The sequence below is a fragment of the Gavia stellata genome, chromosome 10 (genome assembly GCF_030936135.1).
Source record: "Gavia stellata isolate bGavSte3 chromosome 10, bGavSte3.hap2, whole genome shotgun sequence".
Classification (NCBI taxonomy): domain Eukaryota; kingdom Metazoa; phylum Chordata; class Aves; order Gaviiformes; family Gaviidae; genus Gavia; species Gavia stellata.
In genome coordinates this window covers 8,517,508-8,543,268 of record NC_082603.1, presented here as the reverse complement: position 1 = coordinate 8,543,268, position 25,761 = coordinate 8,517,508, and the positions used below count along the sequence as shown (strand labels likewise).

Below are 25,761 nucleotides of genomic sequence, written 5' to 3'. Positions count from 1 at the left end.
AATTCAGTCCATGGGAAACGGATTGTTTGGAAATGCTTTTGACTAGACTTCCTACTAAAGTGTATTGCAGTTTGGCACATGAACACTTGGTGTGTGGTAATCTAGAAAAGTAAACTCTCTTCCCTTAAGCACGTCTCTCTTGTTATTTATGTGAAAGACGTAGCTGCCATATACTGTTTAGGATGAATGTAGAGTGACTGCATTCTCGTGAGGATCATCTGGGGTCATAGGTATGTGTGGAAAGAGCATTTAAAACTTAACTCCTGAATAATACTCTCTTTTTGGAGACCTTTGTCTTGAAGTGTTGGTTCAAATGACCTTAAATGTACGTTGCCAACCTTAGCTAGTGCCTTCACAACAACTTTCTGGGTTTTCTGAGCAAGCACGTGACTTTGAAGGATTTACAAATGTCAGTCTTAAAATAGAAGGATGTATCATCTTTATTTTTGTGTGAAAGTAACCATTTCTAAATATGCTTGAAGAAACAGTGCTTGTACGTACAGGGTCTTTGAAAATGCCGTATCTAAACTAACTGTTGCTCTCAGGGAATTTATTGCTTTTCTGCTATGAATCCTTTTAAAAGGAAATTGTAAACTAAGTAGCTCTGGATTAACAGGCTTGATCTGAAATTCAGAATTTTTAGTCAGATCTGTTTAGCCAGATTAAGATCTCATACAGAAGCAGTGTGGTGGTGAGAAGAGGAGAGGAAGATGAAGTTTGAAGGACTTCATCCTCTAAAGCTGATAAGACAGTTTGCTTTCGTGACTCTCTTACAGGGACACAAGACTGGGTAGGAGCACATTTTCCCTCAGACAAGCGTGTGGGCTGGCTAAACTATGGTCAGGAAATGAAAATGAGATTACTATAGTAACAGTTACACACCCACACTGCTCACACACGTTTTGGATTATTAGCTGCTTTTTTGGACTTATTACACAACGTGTATAGTGGGGGTGAGTTAATGCGGCTTTGAGAGCCTTCACTTCTGTATTTCCTGTATTTGTTTAAGTTGGCCATGTTGTTTTGCTAGCTTGATTTTGTTTTAATTTTTTTTAAAACTAGTCATCTGAAAAAGAGCAAAAAAAAAAAAAAGAGAGAGGTTGGAGAGGCCAAAATGCTTACATTTAAACTCTTTGATAAGAAATGGCTGGGTGCCTTGCTTTTCTCCCTTAGTCAAGCATGCAGCATGAAATTTCTGAAGTGTTGGAAAAAGTCCTGTCTGGGGAAGGAAGGGTCAAGAGAGAGAAGAGAAATGGTGGTCTGTCACGCCCAGGGAAGATGTGAACAAGGCCTGCTCATCTGGAAGAGAGTGACAAGAGTATGGACTAGAAATTCCTCTTTAGACTCCTTCTCTGAATTGGAGCAATGCCGATGATACTGTGACTATAAATGGAATTGCTCTAGCCCTTCCTTCTGGACTGCCTTCAGATGTTACCATAGCTCAGTGTTATGGCCGTAGAGGCAGGAGGCAGCTACATCTTGAACTGATGGAATGGTTTTTGACACGACTTTGCATCTTGTGACCTGTGAAACCTCTTTGAAAAAACTGATTGTGCCCAAGCAGCAATTTAAGCATAATTAGGTTACTCCTGGACTGGCACCGAAATAAGTTCTTTTGAGTGAATTTAATTTTTTGTAAATATAGATACATGAGAATGAGAGCTTGAAAATATGGAAGAAGCCTACAACCTGGAGTTACACATCACAGCAGCTTTTTCTACAACAGTGCAAGCACTGTTTATCCACAGTGTAGTCAAGCTGCTATTTTAAATTCTCAGGTTCCCATTTCACTTGTGGATTTACATAAACAAATCTTGTATTAGGTAATTCATGAAGTCCTGTGTTAGAAGAGGTCAGTGTTTGGTGGTAGGTGTAAGTGAAGAGTTATATATACTGTCAATATTACGTCTGTATGAAAGGTAACTTATTTTCTATCCATCTAGTGTAATCGTTTTTCGTCTGGGCTTTGATTTAGATAAAAAGATTGTAGACAAGTGAGCATGTTAGGTCAATCATAACAGATAGTTGTAAAAAAACAAACAACCTCCGTGAAAGAGACTTAACCTGAAGCATTAGCAACTCCTTTAAATATAAGAATGAGCTTGTAGTTATAAATATTTGACAAAAAAGGAGTTCATTTGGCAACTAACCTTTAATGGAATGTTCAACAAGCCAATAGAGGAAGTTCTTAGCTGGGAAAGTGATTATTCATTGTTATCCATCAAAATAATTGCCCATTAACTAAGATAAGGACCCTAGGGAATTCCAAGGGCTTGTTCAGGAAACGATCTGTCAGGCTGGAGCAGGCTGTTTATGAAAGCTGGAACACTTCCTGGGAAGAGGAAGTAACCTCACGCCGGTTTGTAACGGAGCATCACGCTGCCCTGCACAGTGAGCATCATGAATGGGCTGTAGCAGACATACCGACTCTCCTACGGTGGGGAAGACCCTGCTTGCTGGGGCTTAGAGATGCTTCCTCTGGGCTGTGAGGTTCTGCATGGTGGCAGCCTTGGGGTACCAGATGGCACGCGTGCCTTGGTGCTCCGGGTGAGCTGGCTCTCACATGGAGTAGTCCATCTCACGTTCATGGCAAGTAGCTGAACTGGCGGAGTTGCATGCAGGCAGCTGCTGTTGGGCATCTAGTATGCAGAAATCTTACTTCTGTGTTAAAATGATGCAGGTCAGTTTTGGCACTCTGTGTCGAGATCCCTAATTTCTTGTTAGCAGACCCTGAATCTGGCAATAACTTGACATTTTCATTCAGGTATAATTTCCTGCCTCCATACATAATTGGTCCTGCAGAAAGTCTGAGGTGTCATTTATAGGTTGAAATAAGGCTAAGGATTAAGATTTGGAGGGAATTGGATATAGCACTCTGGAATGGGCTGGAGATTTCAGATGACATAGGAGTAAAGTTATTTACTTGTTTCCCTCTGTGTACTAGAGGAGGAACAACATGCTGTTAGCAGTGGGAACACTTTTCCCCTTGAGGTTCTCATTCCTTAGTTTGCTGTGCTTGGAGATACGGAGCAAAAGTCAGGATGTGTATTGCAAACTGTTCTCTTGGAGGGAGAAAGTAAAGGACAACATGTGAGTCCCAGCACAGGGGGGAACAGGAAGCAGTGTCAGGTGTCCAAATACATCAGAACAGCGAACTCCTTGGCTTTCTGGAAAAGAGTCAGGTTATGTAACTGCAAAATCAGATCCCGGGTCCCAGCTTAAGAAAAGCTCACGTGTCTCAGAGCAGCTTCATGCTTGTCGTGCTCAAATGTAGGTGCGTTGGCCCAAACAACCGTAACTCTAAAGGACTGGTTTTACGAATGAAAGCTAACTTTCGCTAGGACAGTTTTGTTTACAAATTAAGCAGATCGCAGTATTGTGGTGTAAGTTCGACTTGAAGAGGACACAAAAATCATGCCTTTACAGCTTTTAGATGTTCTGAAACTAAGCCAAACTTGTTCTTCAGGGTAAGACAAAGGGAATTTGGGAGTTGGGAAGTTACCAAAAAGGAAACTTGTGTGTTTTTCAGCTGTGCACTCAAAATCGTGTCATCTTTGCCATTTCAACCCTTCCTGATTCCCTTTCCCTTGGAGATGTCTTTTCACTGAGCACACTTGGCTGTGTGTCACTTCTCTCGAACCTTTTACTACATCGCATTTCTTTTTGTAAGCTCTTTCTTGTTTCTATTCTACTGTCACTAGTGGTATCCTCCAGCTTTTAGTGTGGGATTAATGGTTTTCTACATTTGCATGAGATGCTTGAGGACCAGCTCTTAGATGGCAATGTAGCTGGTTAAAATGTGAAAACGTACAATGGCTTGGTGAGGTTTTAAGTGTGGGGGTGACTTCTATGCTTCATCATTACTCAAAATCATTGCCACTTTAAATTTGTGTGCAGTACAGTGACATAGTTTTAAGTAAATGCCTGCTGTCAGGAATTTGTTTACTAGAAGGTAGGATAGGTCTTCATATTGTCTTAGCTGAAAGGATAGGAACTTAAACCTTTTGAGTTTGTGGTTCTGGGTGCGTTTCCATGCTGATCACGTTGCTGGCATGAGTGCAATCTGTGGTCAGTAGGATGATTCTCCTCAAGCTGATAAGATGATAGGACACCCCTGTGTTTTACAGCTGAGCCTTTGGTCATGCATGGTAGCTTTATACAGTTTTAAATAGCCATCTGATACTAATTGTATTCCTTGGTAGTTGTTCCTCAGCACCTTTTTCCAGGAAGGCACAGCTGTGGTGATTAGGATTTGGACTAACCATGGTGTATTTCCTCTTCATTTTAACCTCCCCTACTGCCATGAAATTTGCAGGATCTTAGGTGAAGGTGGGAAGAGCTTTGAAGGGAGAGGGTAGTAATGCAGGTCTCTTCCCTTTTTTTTTTTTTTTATGTTGAGTCTGTTCCTTGCTGATGATTGCTAATGCACTTGATACAGCTTGGCAACAGCGCTCCGCTTTTGACTCTTACCTGTAGTGTTGGAGAAGTTTCAGGAGGTGGGAATGCATACGAATCGTCTCAAGTCTCTTGAGAGTAGCAGTAGCCTGGAGAAGCTGCTTCAGAGCTTTACAGTCTCAGTTTCATCTGCCACACAGCATGATCTGTGTTGGACCAGATGTTGCTTAGAGGGTCTGTGTGACTTGACACAGATGTTATGGAAGTGTCTGGAACAGGGCATCAAAAGTAGAGGGGTTAAAGCATAATTTTGGATGAGAGGACTGTGTCATGTTAATATTACATTCCAAAGCAGTGAAGAGGCAGAGCTGATGTTTTAAATTAATGCATGTGTTCTGGAATTATTTACTTCATCCACATTAGCATGCATCCACTTGTGCTTTGATAAATAGCTCTCTCATCCAGCAGAAATGGCAGGTTTATTTAATGAAGCATGAAGTAAATCAGCAAGGGAAATTGAGGGGAAGATGGATTATTGATGACTCTGTTCCCTAATGTTCCCGCTTCTCCTTATTTGAAAGGAGAGGGAGATCTAGCAAGGATATTTTGCCATTGTGGCTACGTTCATTAGGGGCTTTGATTTTCATTGGGGAAGGGTGTCTGGTTTCTTCTGCTTTTCAGTCAGGGCTTAGTGTATAAGCATTGCTTGGGTGGTGGCTGATTTGTTGATTGACTGACTTCTCTAACACTGAAGAGGGCCAAATCAGGAATTTGGAAGTTCATTTTCAAAGCGTAGGTCTCTTTTGACATGGCCAAGGCATATGAACTATGCTGAGGTACTCATGAAGTGAACGCCAGGCACTTTTTTGCCATGGGAAAAACTTGCCCTGGGTGGTACTCTAACTGCTGCTTGGTGGGCAGTGATGAGTTTACCTCATAGTAAACTAAATCTCTTGGTCTTCACTTTGTTTGCTTTGAATGACAGTGCTCATTAGTCACTTAAAGAAAAAACACCCTTGTCTTTTTGGTGGTGAAAATGCATTTGGCCATCTACCCACGGTAGTGCTGTTTTAACGGTGTAATCTGACCTGCATGCTATCAGCAAAGGCATTCAAGGAAGCTACATTGAGGTTCATCAGGATTAGGTCAACAGGGCAAGTATTTAAGGAAAAGAAGGGGGGAAGCTGCATGAAGGGTGAATTCTGTTCAAAAGAGGCTGGAAGCTCATTTCAGTCTGCTGTGTTTCTGCTTTATCCAGGTTTCGAGGGAAGCGTCTGTGGGCACAACGTTGACGACTGCCCAAATCACAACTGCCAAAATGGGGGTGTATGCGTGGACGGTGTGAACACGTACAATTGTCGCTGCCCACCGCAATGGACAGGTACGTACTATGGAAAACATTCCTGCATGAGCTGGGCACACTTTACGGGAATGAAATGGAGGACTTCTGGCCTTCACCCGACGTACAACTGGAGTTGCATACGGCTGAATGCATCTCACATCCGTGACTTGTACTGCAGTCTGGGGGGCAGATGTCAGCGGAACCCTTAAAAGAAAATTGTTTGCATCAAAGCCACCGCAGTGGAGGGCGATTTCCCATTGCACCAGGCAGTATTTCAGGCTTAGTTGTGCGTGGGTTTGACAGACAGGTACTGTGATTCGTGAGCTGCAATGCAGTGTGACTATCAGAGCTGCACTTCTGCTTATATGGGTTACTTTGTAAGAGGATACGTGTTTTACAAAAGTACAAAGCATGGCTTTGCTATTACAGGTGTGTGCATTAGCAGTGCTTTGCTGATGCATCTTCGGGGTATTTTTAACCTGGAATAATGATCCCCATATAGATAATAGTAACGCTGCTGAAGAACAGAGCAAATCTGAAAGAAGGCATAGGGAGGGAAGAGAAGCAGCGTATGTATGGGAAGCTTATGTTTTTGCTACTATTATTTTCCTGTTGTGACTGATTTTTATCTGGAGTTCTCTGACTAGCAAAGCTACTTTTGCTTCATAAATGAGTCTGCTTTACTCCGAGTCTGTAGGGGGAAAAAGTGTGAATTTCAAGAAAGTGCTATGCATGATGTAAGGAAGCAGCTTACAGGAAATTCAGTATCATCTTTAGTCACAAAATGTCTCCATACCTCAAAAATAAACAAATACCTCCGGTTTTGGGGTTGGTTTTTTTTTTGAGTCATACTAGTCATTCTTAGCTGGCACACTTTTTCGGTTGAATATAGTTTTGCCCTTCATTCAAAATCATAGGTAAAAAAAAAACAGCCTGAAAACTGGAAGACTGAGGTATGGACTCAATTTGCATTTTTCCTTTCATAAAGTGAATTGGGATACTTGTTTTGGAACTAAGCTTGAACTAGCTCCACAGGTTCCGAAGAACCTTTACCATATTTTTCTCTTTATCTAGAAAATACTATGTTTGAAATCAGAACATCTGTAGTGATTGGTAGTTCAGGTAAATTTACTGTGAGGAGTTTGACTACTGGAGACCAGAGATTTCATGTTGTTCTAGCTTTTCTCAGAACATTATTCTCATTATAAACCAGTTGTCATTAACGGCAAAGGAGGCTGCCAGTTAAGAACCCTCATTAACTTAAAACTGTATTTTCGTAAATGAAGTTAAAACCACATAAGTGACATGCACCATCACTTGCATAACTCTTTGAAACTAGGTGTAAATAGGAGAAAATGAGTCCTCCCCTTAATGAGCAAGTGCCCTTTCTTCTATACTGCTTCTCTGTCTATATGTCCTTAAAGCCTGCAGAAAGTGAAACCTGCAAAGGAAAACATGAAGAGATCTTGGGTGTGGAGCCAACAACCCTTCAGTGACCCCTAAAATCTTGCTCGACACCACAGAAATTATAAACGTTGTTATGGCTTCTAGCATGTGTCAGTAGTAAATTAATCTCGGGCTGATTCCTGAAGCATAGAGAATATGATGGACCATGAGTGTATACAGCATGAGTATATAATCTACGAGGGATTATTTTGCTTTGTAGAGGCATTGTAAACTTAGCCTGACTTACAGGATTTGGGTGGATGGCTGCTGTCAACTAGGGGTGACTTCTGCAACTCACCTGGAAGAGACCTTGGTGGTAATAGGCTGTGATTCTGTTTGGTTTTGTGGTAGATGGTCTCTCTTATTAACTGCTGAAGTTCTTTGCAATGCAGTTGTGGTGGTTCCCTCTCTAAACCTCTTACGGGACCTGACTGACTCGCATTGGGGAAAAATCATTAGACCCATGTTGTGGCCTAGTCTTGTGCCATCTTTCTTCTGTGTGCACAGTCTCTCCAGAAAACTGTGTGTACATGAAGGGTGCTTTCCTTCAGTGAAACCCTGGAAAGAGAGAGGAACTCCCCAAGCCTTGTGTTTCCATGGCTTTCTAAAACAACTTAATGGAATGGGCTTTCTGAGAATTTCCTTTGTTTATGGTGAAGTTAAGGTTGTCGTTGCAGCAGTGGTTTTATATGATGGCTTCTCAAGGCCAGTGACTTTCTGGACTTCAAGAGTCAGGTCAGTTTGGAACTAAAACTGGTCTCACCGTTAAGGAAACAGCAGCTTGGCTGTTTGAACGATGAACGGTAGAGCCTTTGGGGAACTGAACTGTTTGTTTCAAATGAACAGTGCCGGTTTCAGTGTTCAAACTAAAACATGAGTAACTTCAGAAGTAGCTATGCACATTCATATTGACATTTGTTTGACACTTGTAGGGCAGTAGCTCTGGGCATCCACAGGATACCTTAGCGATTGCCGTTCCTCTGCAGTGTAACGGCTGGTCTGAGTGTCGCTGAAGGCTCACAATGGCAACGGAGGGCTGTGTTGGGGGCCTTCTCTGTGTTGCTTTGCTTGAAAGCCTGTGCAGTGAAAAGCTCTTGGCCAGCTGGCCTTTGAGAATTTAATTTATTGTATCTGTAATGTTCCTCTTGACCAATAAATGTGTGTGCAAGTGATGTCCCATGACACCCCGAAATCCTGTCCAGCTCCATAGTGAATGCAGCCGTGTGTTGCAAGGGGATGAACTATCTCGCAAGTCACCTGAATGCCTCTGGTTCTAATGTGGTCCTGCAGCTCAGCCCAGCAGTGACCCTGCTCCACCATCTCAGTAATGTTTTCTAAAAAGAAGTTTCTTTCTCTGAATGGACTTCAATCCCTTTTCTGCATCTTCAGTTAGAGACCAAGAAGGTGCAGGAATAAAAGTACACATCCAGCTTGGTGACATGAGGTGTGACACTGGGGCACGGCACAAAATAGGGAAGGTAGATGGAGGACTGCTAGAATAGATTGGAGAGAGATACTGTTTTTTTTTTCAAGATTAAACTGCAGCTGATGCTGACAGGAGTAAACTACAATAAAAATCATTTACTCGGCAATAAGGAAATGTTGTGTAAGTGCAGGTCCATCCTTTGCACAAACATGGTTTATAACATTGTAAATCATCTCTAAGGTAAGTGAAGAGGGGAGATCTGAGCAAACAACTCTTCTGGAGTCTGTCCCGATTAAATGCTTATAGCCCAACTGTGTGGAAATGTGAGAGTGAACACTTCAGGAAATCAAAAGCTTCCAGTGAGACTTCGAGGTTAAAGGACATTGTGTGCTGCTAAAAAAAAAAACAAACCCAACCAAAAAAACCAAAGGGCCCAAACAGGCATGTTTGTAAGTAAACGTCAGCCAAAAACAAAAGGATGTTAAATTTTCTAAAAATACTTAACAGTGTAGATGTGCTGTCTCCATAACATTTCTTCTGCAGTCTCTTCTTTCAAATACTTGCTTGTCAAGTAATCTTGGAGAAGTTTAAATTGGATGATGATCTACCATGTTTGTTAATATAGTTTGTGCTTTATGGCATAGAGGAAACCAGTCCCATTCCTTGCTGGAAAAATCAAGAAGGTGTACTGCATCTGATGAAGAATAGGTTTGTGTAAAGTAATATTGAAGCATCTTTTACTGAAATAGAATCTGTCCCCATTCCTTTTGGTGACCATCTGCCTCTTGTAATTCTCAGGCAGGTGGTGGGCTGGACTACATAACTATGCATTTTTAAAAGTATTTTTTTCTGCTTGCTACTAGAATCTAGCTTTTGAGAGACTGTTTGCTGTTGGTCTGATTTCCTACTCCTCAAACAGAGCTCACTGCTCTTTTTTTGTTGAAGTGCGTGCCTTCTCTTTCTCATTTTGCTGTTTTTTCCAGAAAGATAAAATCTTGCCTTTCAGAAACAATGATGAGAAATTCCTGCTGTCACTAATGTTTTTGTCACCTTGAAAGTTCTCGTATTTCATATGGTTATAATGATTGTCAACCTCATAAATTTGTAACTGGCAAGACAATCTTGGATGTGTTTTGGTGAAACTGCCCCGGATGTTTCCTGTTGCTGAATGTTAACTGACGTTTGTTTGTTTGTTTAAGGATGGTTTTATCTTGTCCCAGGCTAAATCCTTTGTCAGAACCCGTGTTTGTTGGGTCCTTTCAAGGCGCGATGTTTCAGATGTGTAATGAAGCTCTTGGAAATACATAAGGATGCTTTTGTGAAAGACTGAAGTCTGTTCCTCTGTGCGTGGCAGGCCAGAGAATTTGGTGTGTTTTTAAGTGTGATTTGAGTCAAGGTTAGCCAAAAATCCTGGCTAATGCCTGTGCCATGTGAAGACTCTGCTTTATGCTGCTGTTCTGCAGCAGTTAAACCAGCCTGATGGGCTCACTGCAGTCTGAGGAGGAAGGTGTCTTTGCCTTCTTTGCCGGCTCCCAGCCACCCTTCCCCTGAGCTGGCTCCGGTATTTGATGGAGTATGCCACCTTAACTCACTAATCTAGTAAAAAATCCTGTCCAGCTGCTTTTTTTTTTTCCTCCTTGTCTGGGATCAGGAATTAAAATTCACAGAACGGTCTCACGGGTGAGCGGATGCAGAGGAAGCGATGGCGGTCCGGGGCTGTGGAGTCGTGCGGAAGGTTAGGGTGTCCTTCCACAGGGCACGGTGAAACCCTCTGAGGATTTAAAGGCTGCTCAGTTGTTCCAGACTACAATCCATATAAAGAAACAGGACTTTGTTTAAAATGCACCTGTTTACTCTGTTGATCTAACCTACGCAGCTTTGCATCAAGAAAGATGACTTGAGAATTTGGGTGCTAAAGGGATTAACCATATAAAATGCTGTAAATGCTTTTGTTTTTCTTGGCTGAGACGGACTCCTGCTTTGCTGTGGAAAGTTTGCAGTGTTTCAGAGGATTGTCGTGAATCTGTGTTTGGCCCAAATCACTTTTCAGGAACAGTGCACAGCAGAGATTAAGATTTGTATCCTCTGTTAAGTCCTTTGCACGGTTTGCTCCTGAAGTGCTGCGTCAGGAGTTGTGGGATGAGTCTCTGGGTTTGGGGGACACGCTATGTCCACGCTCAGGTGGGTTTTGGAACACGTACATTATAGTGCTTCAGTTGCAGGCTTGGTCTGCTTGCCTCCTTCATTATTTCTAGCCCTGTGGCTGGGAAGGCGAGACTCCCATGGCAGTTGTATTTATTTAGGCTTTGTTTTCCCCTGAAAAGAGGGCTCCAGTGAACTGTATATTTTAAAATCTAGGAGACCTTTGTCTCAAGGGAAGCACAGTGTGCTAACAGCTGACTCCACCAAATAACTCCAGCATTGGGAGGTAGCTTAAGAAGCAAATGTTTGTCTTGAGCAGAAAAGCTCTTCAGGCAGCAGGGCTGTGCTTTTTAATTAAAATAGCTGTTAGCTTGGTCATATGCTCTTAAACACTAGCACAAGGGTTACTTTTTCTGCAGAGCTTTAGGCAGGAATTTTCAAAGGGGGTGGGGGGAGTTAACGGTTCGATCCTTATTTAATTAGAGTAATATTTGCTCCCTACCTTGGTTTTCTTTGAAAATCCCAGCCTTAAACTCTGGGCAGACGTGACTTTTCTTTGCTAAGAAGGGAGGATAAACATCAAAAGGCTAATGTTTAACATTTTTATGCAAGATCGAATGCTCTGGTATTTTGTTTTTTAAAACTTTCTTTGCCAAATACCACTTTCCTCAGCTTCTGTATCGCAAAGTATACAGTAACAAGTCATGCTAACTTAGTGTTCAAAAAATACTGCCTTGCTGGAATACTTAGAGGCTTGAAATGTAGAGGAACTAACTCTGACACTAGATGACGTGGATTGTAAATGTTGAATGCCAGCTTCCTAAATGATGAAATACACATCCTTGCTACTTTCTACAGAGTATTATTACCTGCCAGAGAGTGCTGTCGGGGTTGCACTCTTTTCTAATTCTGGGTGGCGCGCGCATATACGTAACATGCAAAGAACAGTCTTTACCTTTGTATTAGCACAGGGAGATGGGGTCAGCCTCCTGTGAGAAGTGCAGTCATCTTTCCCAGTGGTGTAGCAATGGTGGACTTTCTGGTGCCTTTCCAGCCTTTATCAAAAAGCATAGTAGCCTCTTTGGTAGCGGCCGAGATCTGTCTATGCCAGACTTAGCAAGTTGGCTGGTGACCTGCTGTCACTACAGTAGTATCTCCAAGAGACAGCTCTCTGAAAGAGGCCAAGAGGGATTATGATTCTTTTTCTTCCTTCATGTTTGAACTGGCAGACACAAAGGGAGCAGGGAGCATGTGGCAGGCTCCAGACCTGGCAGCTCCAAGCCTGAGTGTACGAGTGATTTGAAGCATCGGACATAAACAAACTTTATCTTGGATGTTGTTTGTTTCTCTTGTGGTACTTGATTCCAGTGGTGTGCGGAGCAGATTGATTTCACAGGCGTTGAAAGTTGCACCATTAGTTGGTACTTTAACCCGTGTGGATTCTGGAACACCTACCACAACCTCCCGTTCGTTTCGTGCTGCTTTCCATTTCCCAACAGCAAGCCTTGGTTAGGAGGTAGCTGTAATAAAACACCTGAGGTGTTAACAGCCGAACTGATCCGATGACAGAATGACAGTATCCAATTTAGACCACGCTGCTGCCTCTTCCCTTGCGCCTTTGGTGACTTTCCAGGCCAGAAAATACTCTTCACGATCAAATGTGCCAAATAATCTCTTTGTTTTCAGTATGCCTTGCTTGTGTTTGGCACTAAACCAAGATAGGCTCGACCACTCCGGTGAGGCTGGACGGGTGGATGTGCGCTGTGGGGCCAGGCTAATAGGTAACAGTTGTTTTATCTGCAGCTGACTTGTTTCTGGCAGTTTCTGTCCCTTCCCTTGTACTTAGAATGAGGTGATTTGTCTTCGGATAATTACTCAAGATGCGTAGCTGAGATAGCTTGAGAATATGAAGCTTTTATTGTAAGGTTTGGCTCCAACTGTTACTACTTTGTCTTGCAGATCTTTTCACTTGTTAGGTGTTTCCTTGAGTCACTGGATTTTCCAGAGGAGGTAAAGAAAAGGGCAAAATGGAGAGTAGCTTGGTGATGTGTATTTCCTTTTGGTTACTTTATCCTGCTGCTGTCCCCAGTCATTTCGCCTACCACCGCCATATTAAACCAGTCTGTCGGTAGCACATCGCTAATGATTTTTAATGAGTTTTGTTCTGTTCATTTGTATTACTGCTTCTGAAGAGCTCTGTCAGGACTGCCCTCTCTACCCAGTAGTCTGTGGGGAGTGATTTAGGGCGGTATTTAATGGATCAGGGCGTGCGTAAGTCTCTTAAAGCCCCGAGTTTTGTATTTGGGGGTTGTAAAATCCCTTGTAAAAGCCCATTAGTTCCACTAGATGCTTCCCCGTGTAGTTATGAAATTAAACTCTTTTCTCCATCATATTAGCCTAAAATAAACACAGATGTTTACTCTGCTCACTGCCCTTGCAGATTCATCTTTGATTGTTCAAATTCTATATTAAGCTCTTAAATTTTATGGTATCTTGGATGGCATTTGACGTGTCCCAAGATACAGTAGATCTATTAAAAACAAAACCAAAACCCCAACACCTGAGGCTTGGGAATGGCTGCTACTGCTTTGCTGCTCTGTAGTTCTGTATTTCAAATGGGAGAAAGATGCCGTGAGATCCTGGGGAAGGAGCACTCTTTTAGAGCTGTGGTGCCTCTCACTTCTTTAGAAAACTCCTGCAGGGGAAAAAATATTTGGCTTCAGTCCTTTTTTCAGGGGAAACTGCTGTAATACTTAACGAGGGAAGACCTTTACTAAACACACATGTAACTGGGGGCACTTTTTGCAGATGTAAACAGTGTAGTCCTTTGAATGCTGCATGTGTCTGAAGCCATCCTTGGAGCTGAAAGGAGCAGTCGTATTCATCGATTGCCTGCAGGGAGCTGTGGAGATGGCTGCTTTGGAGGGTCTGGAATTTGGATGTGATTTGGACATCCCACTTTAGATCCCTTTCAGTATTACCTGTTTATTGCTCTGGACGTTCTTGTCTGTGTAGAAGTGTCACCTCTTTCAGAGATGTTTGACGTTTTTTGCCTTGAGATACCTTGTGTCGATAAAGCAAATTACATAAAAGATCAAGTATTTTCTTTTGTATACTTTGCCACGCGCTGTATCTTTCTTGCAATAACTGTTGTATTATATTTCTTATAAATTTCTTTCTCCCATTGTAGGTAACAATTGCTGTATAAGTCTCAAGAAATTATTCTCTCTATCCATCTGTTGGACTCTGAACTCTACTCCTTTTCAGTGTCTTTATTCAGAGGTGGTGGCTTTAATACTGCAAAATGTATTCCAGACTGAGGCTTTGCCATTGCTATTAAACAACAACTGTTTGCATTAGTTACTCTTCCTTGTAGCCAAATGTCTTGTCAGCGATGTTTATGTTGATTAAAGCTGTGATTGAGCAGAGGTCCCCACTGAACTCTTCCAGGGAATCTGAAGCCTTTCCTCAAGGAGTGGCTAACTGGAACCTTCTGCAACAAGTCTGTTTGCATTTGTGTTTTACTTGGCATTTGTGCATCAAGCCTTGTCTGCTGTTGCACTGCCCAGCAACCTCGCTTGGTTGAATCTGTCTGAAATTCCCTGGCTTCCTCTTGGATAATATAAATATTATTTTGTTAAAGATATCACTGCCTACTGTTCATCTCCTTCCAGGCCATTAATTAAACGTTCCAGTGCCTGTATGTATTCGTTAATTGTGACTTAGTTTTTTCAAGGAGTATGGATAATTTTGTGGGTTAAAGGTGAACTGAATGTTTTTACAAATACATAATTCAAAAACATGGGAGCTAAAGTATTTTTCATAAACACCATTTTACTAGAAGGCCTGATGGTTCCGTGCAATTTTTCCTTTACTTTTCCATTTGCTGAGGAGACTCACACAGCAGGTTGAGGAAACTGAGCTTTGACCTGACTGACCAACATGCATTGGGTTATGCTGTTAGTGCAGACGTTTTCCTTGTGTTCGAAGAAAGAACTGGACAGAGGAATGTCCTTCCCCAGCCAGATGTGATCTGCCAGCCGGCATCCTGAATATACACACGGGTGGTTAGAGAGGGGAAGAAACTGCATGGTCCCTTGCAGTGTGGCACTGCTAACCTTCTGCCACAGTTAGATTTGGTCACTTCTACAAATACTGTTTCTTATCTCTTAGCCCATTCTTAAGTCTTGATAAGATGCTGTTCACCTTCTCACTTAGTAGTCCTTTGAAACTTGGAGATGAAATTGTGAACAGTTCTAATGAGCCATGCTTTCTTTACACCGATTGTATTCAAAACCCATTCAATAATCTTTGGAATACTTTGTGAATTAAATTACTCTTTCACAGTTTCTGTCTAGATCTGGTTTATAGCTTCCCAGATAGCCCTTTCAAGAGAGCTAGCGAGCTCTTCCCTGTGTACTGGAGCACAAGTCCGAGATAAGCGACAAACTTCTGGTGAGGTACTGAGAGGGTGGGGATGTAAGAGCTTCTTGAAACCTGATGCTCCTCTTCCAGTGAGTCTCTTAGGACCTTGAGGACCAGTTTGTGATTCTCACTGGATTATCTTTCCAGTATCACTAAACATTTAAGATATTCTGACTTCCCATTCAGTCTGAGGCCAGTGCTGTCGTGGTTGTGATTTTGAGAGAAATGGACCTTGCTGTCTCCTCCCAGCTCAGTTTTCAAGGAACTGATTTTTTTCAAGGCGCAGGAAGGTATTTGCATCCTTTGTCCTACTAAATGTTTTTAGTGCTTAAACTGCATGTGAGATCTCCTCTCAGGAGCTTTAGCCTCTGGTACTCCAGCTGTGCATCAGCAGTCTTTCCTGCTGGAGAGCAGTTAAGAGACCAAGATAAATTTCTCCTTTATGGGAAGTCTGATCTGCCAAAGCCAGAGACCTCTGATTGAACTGACTGAAGGTCCTGCATTCAGCTGCAGGATCAGCGCAGTTGGAATTGGGGTTTATGCAAAGCCTGTATGGTTTGGTAGGATCAACTTTTGGAGGCGTCTGTTGCTGCTTCCCAGGGTGACTGTTGCAGATTCTTATTTGCTCAAGCTAAGGCTCTACTTTTTCAGTGTAGGACTGTACTCATTTCACGTGCTATCTGCCTTACCTTTATAAATCAGGCTTTATTTTCTTTTTAACACAAAGACCTCTAGAAGGGGCTGGCTGTTTCTCATCAATGGATTCTGGTACAACTACTTGAGGGGCCTTGAACCACTGCATCCTGTGTCTGCCTAAAGAGAAGCTCCTGGAGTTCCTGTCCAGTTCCTGCTGGTCTGAAAATGGGAGCAATCAAAGCAGCAAACATGTCTGTCTTACTCCATATGGCTTTTCTGAGGGGAAATATGCAGGAAGTAACTTAGTTTCATAGTGGGCAAAAAGTGCTAAGAGTTGAAGGCTGTTCCCTTTTCTACTTCTAGTTTTCAATTTTGAAACACCACATGGACTAGCTGTTTACTTTGTACAAGGTCACTTAGAACCTGAGTTGGCATTTTGCTCATTTCCCAGGCTCTGCAAATATCAAGGTCAGGTTAGGCTTTTATTAGCTTCTTGGAGTAATTTGTGTTTCCTTTCTTGTTGTCTTTTATATGTGTGTTTCTACATTTCCATTAAAATATTGTACAGTCAGTGTATTTGTGCGTGCCTTCACTAGTTCACCCTATATTTACCAGGTTCCTTTTAGAAATGTAGTTGTAACTAGCAAGAGCACAAGAAAAGAAATACCTACAGAAACTTGTAGCTCAATGAATTGACATGTAGCTGAAGTGGTTGTGGCATTCAGAAGCACTAGGGTTATGAAGATGTGTATTACGCTGTACAATTCATAATGGAGTTTGCACTTGGAAGTTGAATTTCAGTTCTGTGAAGGAAAGACTTGAGTCTTCCTAAACCACTTAAAAAGCAGAAAACAAGCTTACCAAGTACATGGCTACAAAGAAATATACTTGGTTCAATTACAATTAAGTCAAAGCAGCATCCCTTAAGTAAACTGTTTGAGATCTTTTGTCTCATTTGATTTAAATCCGCCTAACTAACCTGGCAGGGAGAAGTCTTGTGCAGAATATTCACTGAGAAGTTGTAGAATTAAATCCTGTTTTATGTGGGAAGAGACTTCTGTCTCTGCCATGAAAAAGTCATTCAGGGAGCTCCCAGGACAGACACTAATTGAAGACCTAGGTTGCTAACAACAGAAACATCAAATCTTTTCTTTGCAGCACCTGGCCAAAATATTCATCTATTTCTGTCATTTGCACAAGGAGTTGAAGTCTCTACTGCATGCAAGTCAGCCCTTTCAGGAGAATGGGAGGTTGTGGCCATCCTGCAGTCCTGCTAAGAATTGTTGATGCTGCTTTGAGGGAGGGCGGTCTTGAAAGGCATTTACAAATGTGTGTGCTGGTTTCTGGGGGGAAAAAAAACTCCGACCAAAGAAACAACAGCAACAAAAAAACAAACAAACAAAAAAAACCCAAAACAAACAAACAAAAAGCCCCTTCCAAAAACCTGTGTTGAAGAATTACAACATTGACCATTAATCCCATGTTGTTACTACCTAAAGATTCTAAAACACCATATAAACAATCATAGGCTATCTAAAAAACCCAAACCCCACCAAACCACTCCACCTAAAAAGCCTTTCTTTCTCTCTTTTGAAGACTTTGGGCTACAGAATGCATTTCCACTTCACTGAAAATGCTTGCGCCCTTATTGCTGAACTTGAAATTGCTTTGTATTCTTGCCAATTCACCAGCTTCAGTTAAGAAATGTGAGTGCCTTGGACTTTAGTCTGGGATTTGTAGTATTTTAAAACATAGTTTTTGAAAGACTTTGGAACTATTACTTACATTGCCTGATGGTGATGAGACTGAGTACTTACTAATGGAGTTAGAATGATATGTTCTGCTTGCCTTATGTTGCTTTTGATTTGTATATTTTTGCCCAGAAGTTGAGTCTGGATTTCAATTATAACTTCAATAAAGAACAAGTTTTTTTCATTAAAATACTCAATAGTAAAATGCAATAGTTAATTGCTCATTTATGCCCCTCATATATTGAGTTGCATTTCCTTTGTTTTTAAAACAAACTGCATTAAGATGGAGCTCTGTTTGATTCATAGTCATAATTAAACACAAATATGACTCTGATCTGGTAGCTGCAAAAGAAGCATTAGAAATCTGAGAAGCTAAGTGAAGATCAAATTTAAGGAGCTCAAACGTGGTATGTTCTTGATATACAGTTGAATTGCTCAAAGAAGTTTAAGTTCTGCTTGTTTCTTCTCTTGCAGAGACATTGATATACCTTTTAAATTTTTGGTTTAGTTTAGGGCTGCAGGAATATGGAATAGCCTAGGACATAGGGTTATTGCAAGGACATGAGTGATGTCACTTGTCACTGTCCTTTCTAGAAGTGGAGAATAAGTGCTAGGAAAAAAAAAAATTTAAAAAATCCTATGCGTTGATATTACTAGTGACATTTGAAATGGGAAGTTAAAAACAAACCCAGAGTGTTTATATGAGGGAACAGTTTGCCCATCTTTGCTTAAAAAAAAAAGCAACAAAAAACCGCAAACAAACCACAAAGACACACACGCACCCAATCTACCAACAAAACTCCACAAAATGGTGTATTTCAGGAGTTCTATTCAGCTGATCAGAAGGCAAGTGATTTTGAGAGAGGCATAACACTCCAGAGTGGTGTGGCAACTTCAGCGCTGAAAGCTGTTCACACTTTAGTGGGACTGAGTTTAAATTGGCTGCAGTCAAAAGGAGGATGTAAATGCTGCAAGAATGCTTCTGCAAAACGATTACGCTACGGATGAGTGTTCGTCAGAGAGTACGTTCTTTGATCTGGGTTGGGTCCCCTCCAAGAAAAGAAGGAAAAATCACTTTTATAATAAGCAAATAACATCTTGATTTTTTTTTTTTTTTTTAAAAGGAAGTCTGTTGTGTTGAGTTGTGAGATACGCACGACTACTAGGAACCAGTCTGAGATAACTGACTCTTTTCAGTTTGGTTACCGATAAGCTGATATCGAAAGCTAATGAACAAACAACTTCTATTATGGCAAATGCATGGTTTTGTTTTTTCATAACGTAGAGAGCTATGTTTTGCAGATAACAATATGAAGTGTTAGATTTCCCCCCAACTGTTTTACTGAGTAAACTGGGAAGTGAGGATTAATTCTGAATACTCTGTTGTAATTATTATTACTACTGTTAAAATTTTATTATGTTTTTTCAAGCGATAAAATCCTTGTTTTGAAGTAGTCCTACTGGAGGAAGGAACACGTGCACAGAACAAAGTCAGTTGTGCAACTTTTTAATAATTTTATTTCTTTGCCACTAAGGGAAAAAAAGCCAGAGTTCACAGGGCCAAAGGCTAAGATTTATTTAAGTACTTTAAAAACAAAAGGACTCACGGTTTGGGTATAGTAGATGGAGATGGTTAAGACTGGATGTTTTTACATTCCTGCCAACAATAAATGTTTCAGTCCTGTGTATTGGAGGAGGGTGTGTGTGCGCTTGCATCATAATTTCTGGGCTGTTAATAAACAAGGTGACTGTTAAGCAACGTCTAATAAGTATTTTTAAATTGGCAAACTTGAATAAACTGGAGCCCAGGCAAATTGGCAGGGAAGATCTGTGGCCTGCTCTTGAATTTCTTATTCTTGGAATACAGGGGGAATTCCAGGCAAGTGTAAGTGTGCAGCTGATACAGTAGCTGGAGGTGACAAACGGGAGGATCTTGGTAGTAGCAACGAAGTTATTTAAGAGTCTTGACCCAAGTGATGGAAAGCTGCTGCCAGCTTGGGGGGGAGGTGATGTCAGCTGGGGGGGTCGGGGTGGGGGGCGGAAGGCCGACGGCATCCTGGCCTGTGTCAGAAATAGTGTGTCCAGCGGGAATAGGGAGGTGATCGTGCCCCTGTGCTCGGCGCTGGTGAGGCCGCACCTCGAATGCTGTGTTTGGTTTTGGGCCCCTCACTACAAGAAGGACATTGAGGTGCTGGAGCGTGTCCAGAGAAGGGTGACAAAGCTGGTGAGGGGTCTGGAGCACAAGTCTGATGAGGAGCGGCTGAGGGAGCTGGGGTTGTTCAGTCTGGAGAAGAGGAGGCTGAGGGGAGACCTCATCGCTCTCTACAACTACCTGAAAGGGGGTTGCAGAGAGGTGGGTGTTGGTCTCTTCTCCCAGGTGACTAGTGACAGGACAAGAGGAAATGGCCTCAAGTTGCGCCAGGGGAGGTTTAGGCTGGATATTAGGAAAAATTTCTGAGAGAGTGGTGAAGCATTGGAACAGGCTGCCCAGGGAGGTGGTGGAGTCACCATCACTGGAGGTGTTCGAGGAACGTGTGGATGTGGCACTTCGGACATGGCTTAGTGGGCATGGTGGGGTTGGGTTGGTGGTTGGGCTTGATGATCTTACAGGTCTTTTCCAACCTTAATGACTCTGTGTGTCACATCAAACAAATCTAATCTTATTCTCTGATAAAGGGCAGTCTTTTGGTGCTATGTACATTGTATCAACATTTTAGGAAAGGCGGTAAAAACAAGTTATAAGGAAGTATTTAAAAAAAAAAAAACAACAAAAAAGGCAAACTTTCAGTGCTGGAGAGTTCTTAACATAACAGAAGGGGGAGAAATAGTTTATCAAAAAGAAGACTGTGGACTGTGACCAGTACTCCATGGTTGCACATGTGCACCCATATGCCAGCCTGGGAAGAAATGAGCTGGTGCTTAGCCATTAGGTTTTATCTGTTCAAGAAACTCAAAATAAGAATGAATGACTTGAAACTTAAGTGAAACAATTTCAGCTTAAAAGTAAACCGGGCAACTTTAATTGGGAGGATGAATAAATGTTGAAACAAAATACTGATGCAAGTGGCAGGTTCTCTTGATCTTGATGTGGACACAAGATGGATTTGGATAAATAAATACTTTAGTAAATGTGAATTACAGAGCTTCCTATACATGTGACTGTGGAATTCAGCATCCCTTGAAACTGATTTCATACTTAGTGGTCCAGTGGTCCTTTTCCTTAAAACTCCCTGAAACAGTGTACATTTTTCTTCCCTCTAGTATCTCCAGTCATTAAAGCATTTTATTAGAGTATTTATTTTGTCTCTACAAAACCCCAAAAAACAACCAAGAAACCCCCAACTATTTGTGGTTGTCTGTGGAAATATCTAGTGGAAGGAAAATGAATATTTTAGGTAGAAGAGTCTCAAGAATTCTATTCTTCCTCACCAAGTAATATTCATTGCATAATTATATAGGAAAGAATTAAGTTCTCCTGACAAAAGTCACTATGCTGCTGACCTGTTGACGCTGCTTTGGCCAAGATTTTCTTGAGAGGCCATCGTCTCTCTCCTTAGTCCCTCTGGCTGCTCTGCAGGCAGACCTTCGTTCTTTCTGCTTCTCACATCCTCGCAGACCTATCTTCATATACTGCAGGCTGTCTGCTGGCTCTCACACTGTGCCTTTTTAAAGTTACTTGCAGTTCAGCTCCTACTTTGGGGTCATTTAGGAATGCTAGTTGTCCTTGCCTGATTTGATGACAGTGTTGTTGGAAGTTCTCAGGCTCGAATGTCCTAGAAATAAGAAGTGGCAATCAAGTTGGACTACAGTGTTTCCCTTGGTTATGTTGTCTGTGCAAGAATTGTCTTGTGTCTGAGTGTCTGAACTTTTATTAAACTTGTTTCTTTCTGTGCATCAGGCCAGTTTTGCACTGAAGACGTTGATGAATGTCAGCTCCAGCCCAACGCTTGTCAGAATGGCGGTACCTGCACCAACCACAACGGAGGCTATGCCTGTGTCTGTGTCAATGGTTGGAGTGGGGACGACTGCAGTAAGAATATTGATGATTGCTTCACTGCCTCCTGTGCTAACGGATCTACTTGCATTGATCGAGTAGCTTCTTTTTCATGCATTTGTCCGGAAGGAAAGGCAGGTAAGGGCAGAAAACTTGCATAGGTCTGGTGCTTCATAGAAGATACTTCCTGAAGTTTACACATTTGCTTTAAGTGATGTGTTTATTTTACGCACTTTGTGACCAAACCAGGAAGAACAAAAGGAAACACGTGCTGTCCACGAGCAAAGACCTTTTAAACCTCTGTAGCTTGGGACAGAGAAGTATTTGTATTAGTCTGGAAGACAAACTTATTACAGTTTAGATTGCAAGGAAAGCAGATCTTTTTCTAGTGCTTAGCAAGGACCTGTATTTGCCTGAGAAGTTACGCATGAGGGTGACTTGCTTTGTGCCACTTATGATAATTGTACTTAAAAGTCTAGAAGGCAGATTTAGATATCTTTGCGTGAGTGAGGATGCCCTTAGCGGTATAGTGGAAAATTTGCTGTTGTATGGTAGGTAAAAATACAAAGGTCTCCGAACTACTACCTGGATATACAGGTAATCAGCAGATCTGAATTAAGGAAGCGAGCTTCATGTGCACCTGTGTTTTCAGCTGTCAGAAACATCATCATGCGGGTTAGAGAGAGGAGTTAGTTAACTGCTCCAAGGAGGAGATTTTGGTAATGGTACGCCATCGTACTGCTCCAGAAGTGCTGGAGACACCTCTGAAGTCACAGAATCTGTATTTAAATATAATGTTTTATAAACATGTGGTGAAATCTGTGTGGTAACGTATAGGGTGAAGCCTGTAAGATATTGCTCAGGCTTCTGGCTGTGGGAGTCTGTTTGAAATATCAGGACAGAGGATTTGATTGTGTAACAGACAGTCTGACTGCTATATCTCACTTTTTTGAATAAACTCTTGGATGCTCCTCTAGGTCTTCTGTGCCACTTGGATGATGCATGTGTTAGCAATCCATGCCAGAAGGGTGCTCTGTGTGATACCAATCCTGTGAATGGACACTATATCTGCACCTGTCCTCAAGGCCATAAGGGAGCAGACTGTACTGAGGATGTGGACGAATGTGCAATGGGTGAGTTTCTGTTTGCTCTTTGTAAGTACAAGAACAGGGAGTGGGGTCGTTTGCTTTATGAACCAAGAGATGGGCAAGAATACACATTTTGTCATAGCTTCTCAACAGAAGTGTGACTCCTTTCCTGCTCTTCCCCTTCCATTTCAGTGTCTTTAGATGAGTTTTAAATCTTGTGTGAGGCTTGGGGCAAAGGGCTGAGTCAGAATAGCTGTCCATGTTTGAACTGTTAGCCTCTGGAATATGAAAAGCAGTGAGATGCTTAACCGTTCCTCATTGTGCAAGAGGGCTTTAGCATTGTGCAAGGAGTGCACGCAAACAGATGCGGTAATTAAGCTGACCCTTAGAACTGCAGTGTGCAACCAAAGTACCGCCGTTTGTGTGGGAGCTGTTGCAGCTCCTGCCTTGGTAGAAATATATCAAGGGTGTTTGACAGCCAGAATATGGCTGGATCTTTTGAGTGCCTTCCCAGACTGGTGACCATGTGGGCTTTTAAAGCTGTAGATCTCTGATACCATGCTATTGCGTTGTTTTGGGGATTAGCTGGACTCTCCCAGACTTGCTTATTATTTTGTGAGTGCTAGTTTATGTTTCTAGAGTGTGATGCATGAAGGTAATACCTAACCAGCACTCATGGAAGTATTGGAAGGAAGCTCTGCTTTGAATTTCGTTCCTCAGTCTGCCTTAGACAAGAGTGCTGTTCCTTTCTGAAAACACACGAAGGACTAGTTTGGTTGTTTTGTGGCTGTGGTGGCATCTTGTGAGCCTCAGGAGCGAAGTAAATGTAAAAGATGATCTAAAGATAAGGCCTTGAAAGCATCATTAATTCTCTAATCCCTGCTAGTTGATACTCTCCTCTTAAGAACTGTCATTAGTAATACAGACCAGAGTTGTTCCTTTGGTCCATTGGTAATGACGACAATCTATCTTTTTGCCTCTGACAGGCAAGTAACTGCCACATGTCTTCTTTAAACACAGTAGCCTTTCCCCAGAAAGATGAACAGTCTTTCTTCAGTATTACTTGCCAGAAAGGAATGACCACTGGAAAAGACCATGACTAATAAAGAATGCTGTGGCTTTCCTGCTTCGAGGAGAGGTTTTGACACACACACACATATATTTTTCTTGCAGCAAACAGCAATCCGTGTGAACATGCTGGCAAATGCGTAAACACAGAAGGCTCTTTCCACTGTGAGTGTTTGAAGGGCTACACAGGACCTCGCTGTGAAATGGACATCAATGAATGCCATTCGAATCCATGCCAAAACGATGCCACCTGCCTGGATAAAATCGGAGGATTCACGTGTCTCTGTATGCCAGGTGAGGGTTGTTTCTGACAAAGACGGCGCTTCCAGCAAAGGAAGAATTCGGAAGGCAGAGCACAGGGAGGGTTGCCAGCTCTGTGAGGTGGAACACAAAATTGCAAAGGGGTGAGGCTAAATGAAACGGTGAGAGAGAGCTTGCTGCGGCAGCACCAGCCAGGAGGACTTGGCATTTGTGTGGCGGAGGGAGACAGCAATTAGAGGACTGGGAAAGAAACCAATCTTTACATCAGCAAAGGAAGTTAGCATTCTGAGCTGGAGTATATGTGAACATATTTGTTACTATACCCGGTAAAGTGCATGTGCAGAAACTTTGTGAAAGCAAAGCAGGTGAAAATTTTAAAAGAGCGTGTTTTGAGATATGTATATGATGATTCTGGATAATAGTGTTTGGTTTTTTTCTCTGCTTAAAATATCCCAAATGATGCAAGCTCCCGAGAACCTGAGGAAATAACTGTCAAAAAGTTAGTTGATTGAAATCGTGCTTGTAAAATCTACATGTCCAGCACACCAACGACCTACGTAGTCTGCTATTTTGGTTTCTGATAGAAAGTGGTAAAAAAAGAAAAGGGTGCAAGTTGCCAGTTGCACAATCTTATAAAGTATAATGAAAGAATTGTGACCCCTGCAGGTGATCAGCTGATTTAATGAAAACCAGAATGAGTTTTTATTAATATCTAAGCTGTTTTGAAAGGTGGAACTCTAGTCCCAAGTATTTCACCCTTCATAATGTTTTTCTTTTACTCTGTCTTTAATTTTATCTCATGACTTTTTAGCTATCTGCTGTGTTTGTTTCTTTACCTTTTATCTTCTATTGGTGCATACCCAAATATATTGGTATCTTCCCAAGTGTTAAAACATTACCCTTTCTCATCAAGTGGAAGAAAACATTAGATGTGAATTCGGCACAAACTTGTCCTGTTACCACTGATTAAGTAAGCATGTTCAGCAGCTGTGAAAAACACACATTCAACGTCCGTTTTCAACCTCTGGTGTATATTCTTACCTCGTAGGTTCTGTCCAGACTGCAAACTTGCAGTGAAACTAGGCTTAGACTTTAAGTGCTGGTATAAGGGTGTAAGAGGCAGTTATATACTCTTAAAGGCACTTTTCTAAGGCCTTCAGTCACCTCTTCTTCTGTTTTCTTTAAACAGGTTTTAAAGGTGTTCACTGTGAAGAAGATATTGATGAGTGTCTAAGTAATCCCTGTGTGAACAATGGAGAGTGTCTTGATAAAGTCAACCGCTTCCTCTGTGTCTGTCCTCCTGGTAAGTAATTTCTGGAAGCTTTTTCTGCTTCACCTTACCAAGAACTGCATAGATAACCAGTGAGAGATCGCGGACAGTGTATTTCTTGTGAGTTTCTGTTGTCTTAGTGCAGCATCTGTTTGAATGAGTGGGTTGTAATCACTGGTAAATAAGAATAGACACGTATTGGTTACAGTAGGATTGTAACTGTGACGGGATATAAGTGCTGAGAAACATAGAGTTGGACATCCACCTTAAAGGGTAGTTGGCAGCAAGAACTTCTGTTACTGTGGGTATCATAGTGAGATATAGATGAGTAATTCTAAATACATTTTAAAAATGAGAGCCTCTGCATGCTTTTTGTCTTTTGCTGAGGTTTTTAGGCAGAAGCCATTTTTGCATCAGTATAGCTTACGTGGCTTGCATGAGGAGGGAGGTGGATTGAGTCTTCGCTTTAGAAAAGAAGGACAAACGCTGAGCTGAGACATCAATGTTAGCTATAGGG

At 41.8% G+C, this 25,761-nt stretch overlaps 1 protein-coding gene across 1 annotated transcript in view; it reads left to right on the top strand.

Annotated features, from left to right (window-relative positions):
- Positions 1–25,761, top strand: part of NOTCH2 (notch receptor 2) — an 88,180-nt gene that overhangs the window by 22,405 nt on the left and 40,014 nt on the right. Inside the window, exons 5-9 of the mRNA XM_059822159.1 lie at positions 5,654–5,776; positions 21,462–21,695; positions 22,535–22,690; positions 23,819–24,007; positions 25,164–25,277. Coding sequence (XP_059678142.1) covers positions 5,654–5,776; positions 21,462–21,695; positions 22,535–22,690; positions 23,819–24,007; positions 25,164–25,277 — 816 coding nt within the window. The remainder of the gene's footprint in view (positions 1–5,653; positions 5,777–21,461; positions 21,696–22,534; positions 22,691–23,818; positions 24,008–25,163; positions 25,278–25,761) is intronic.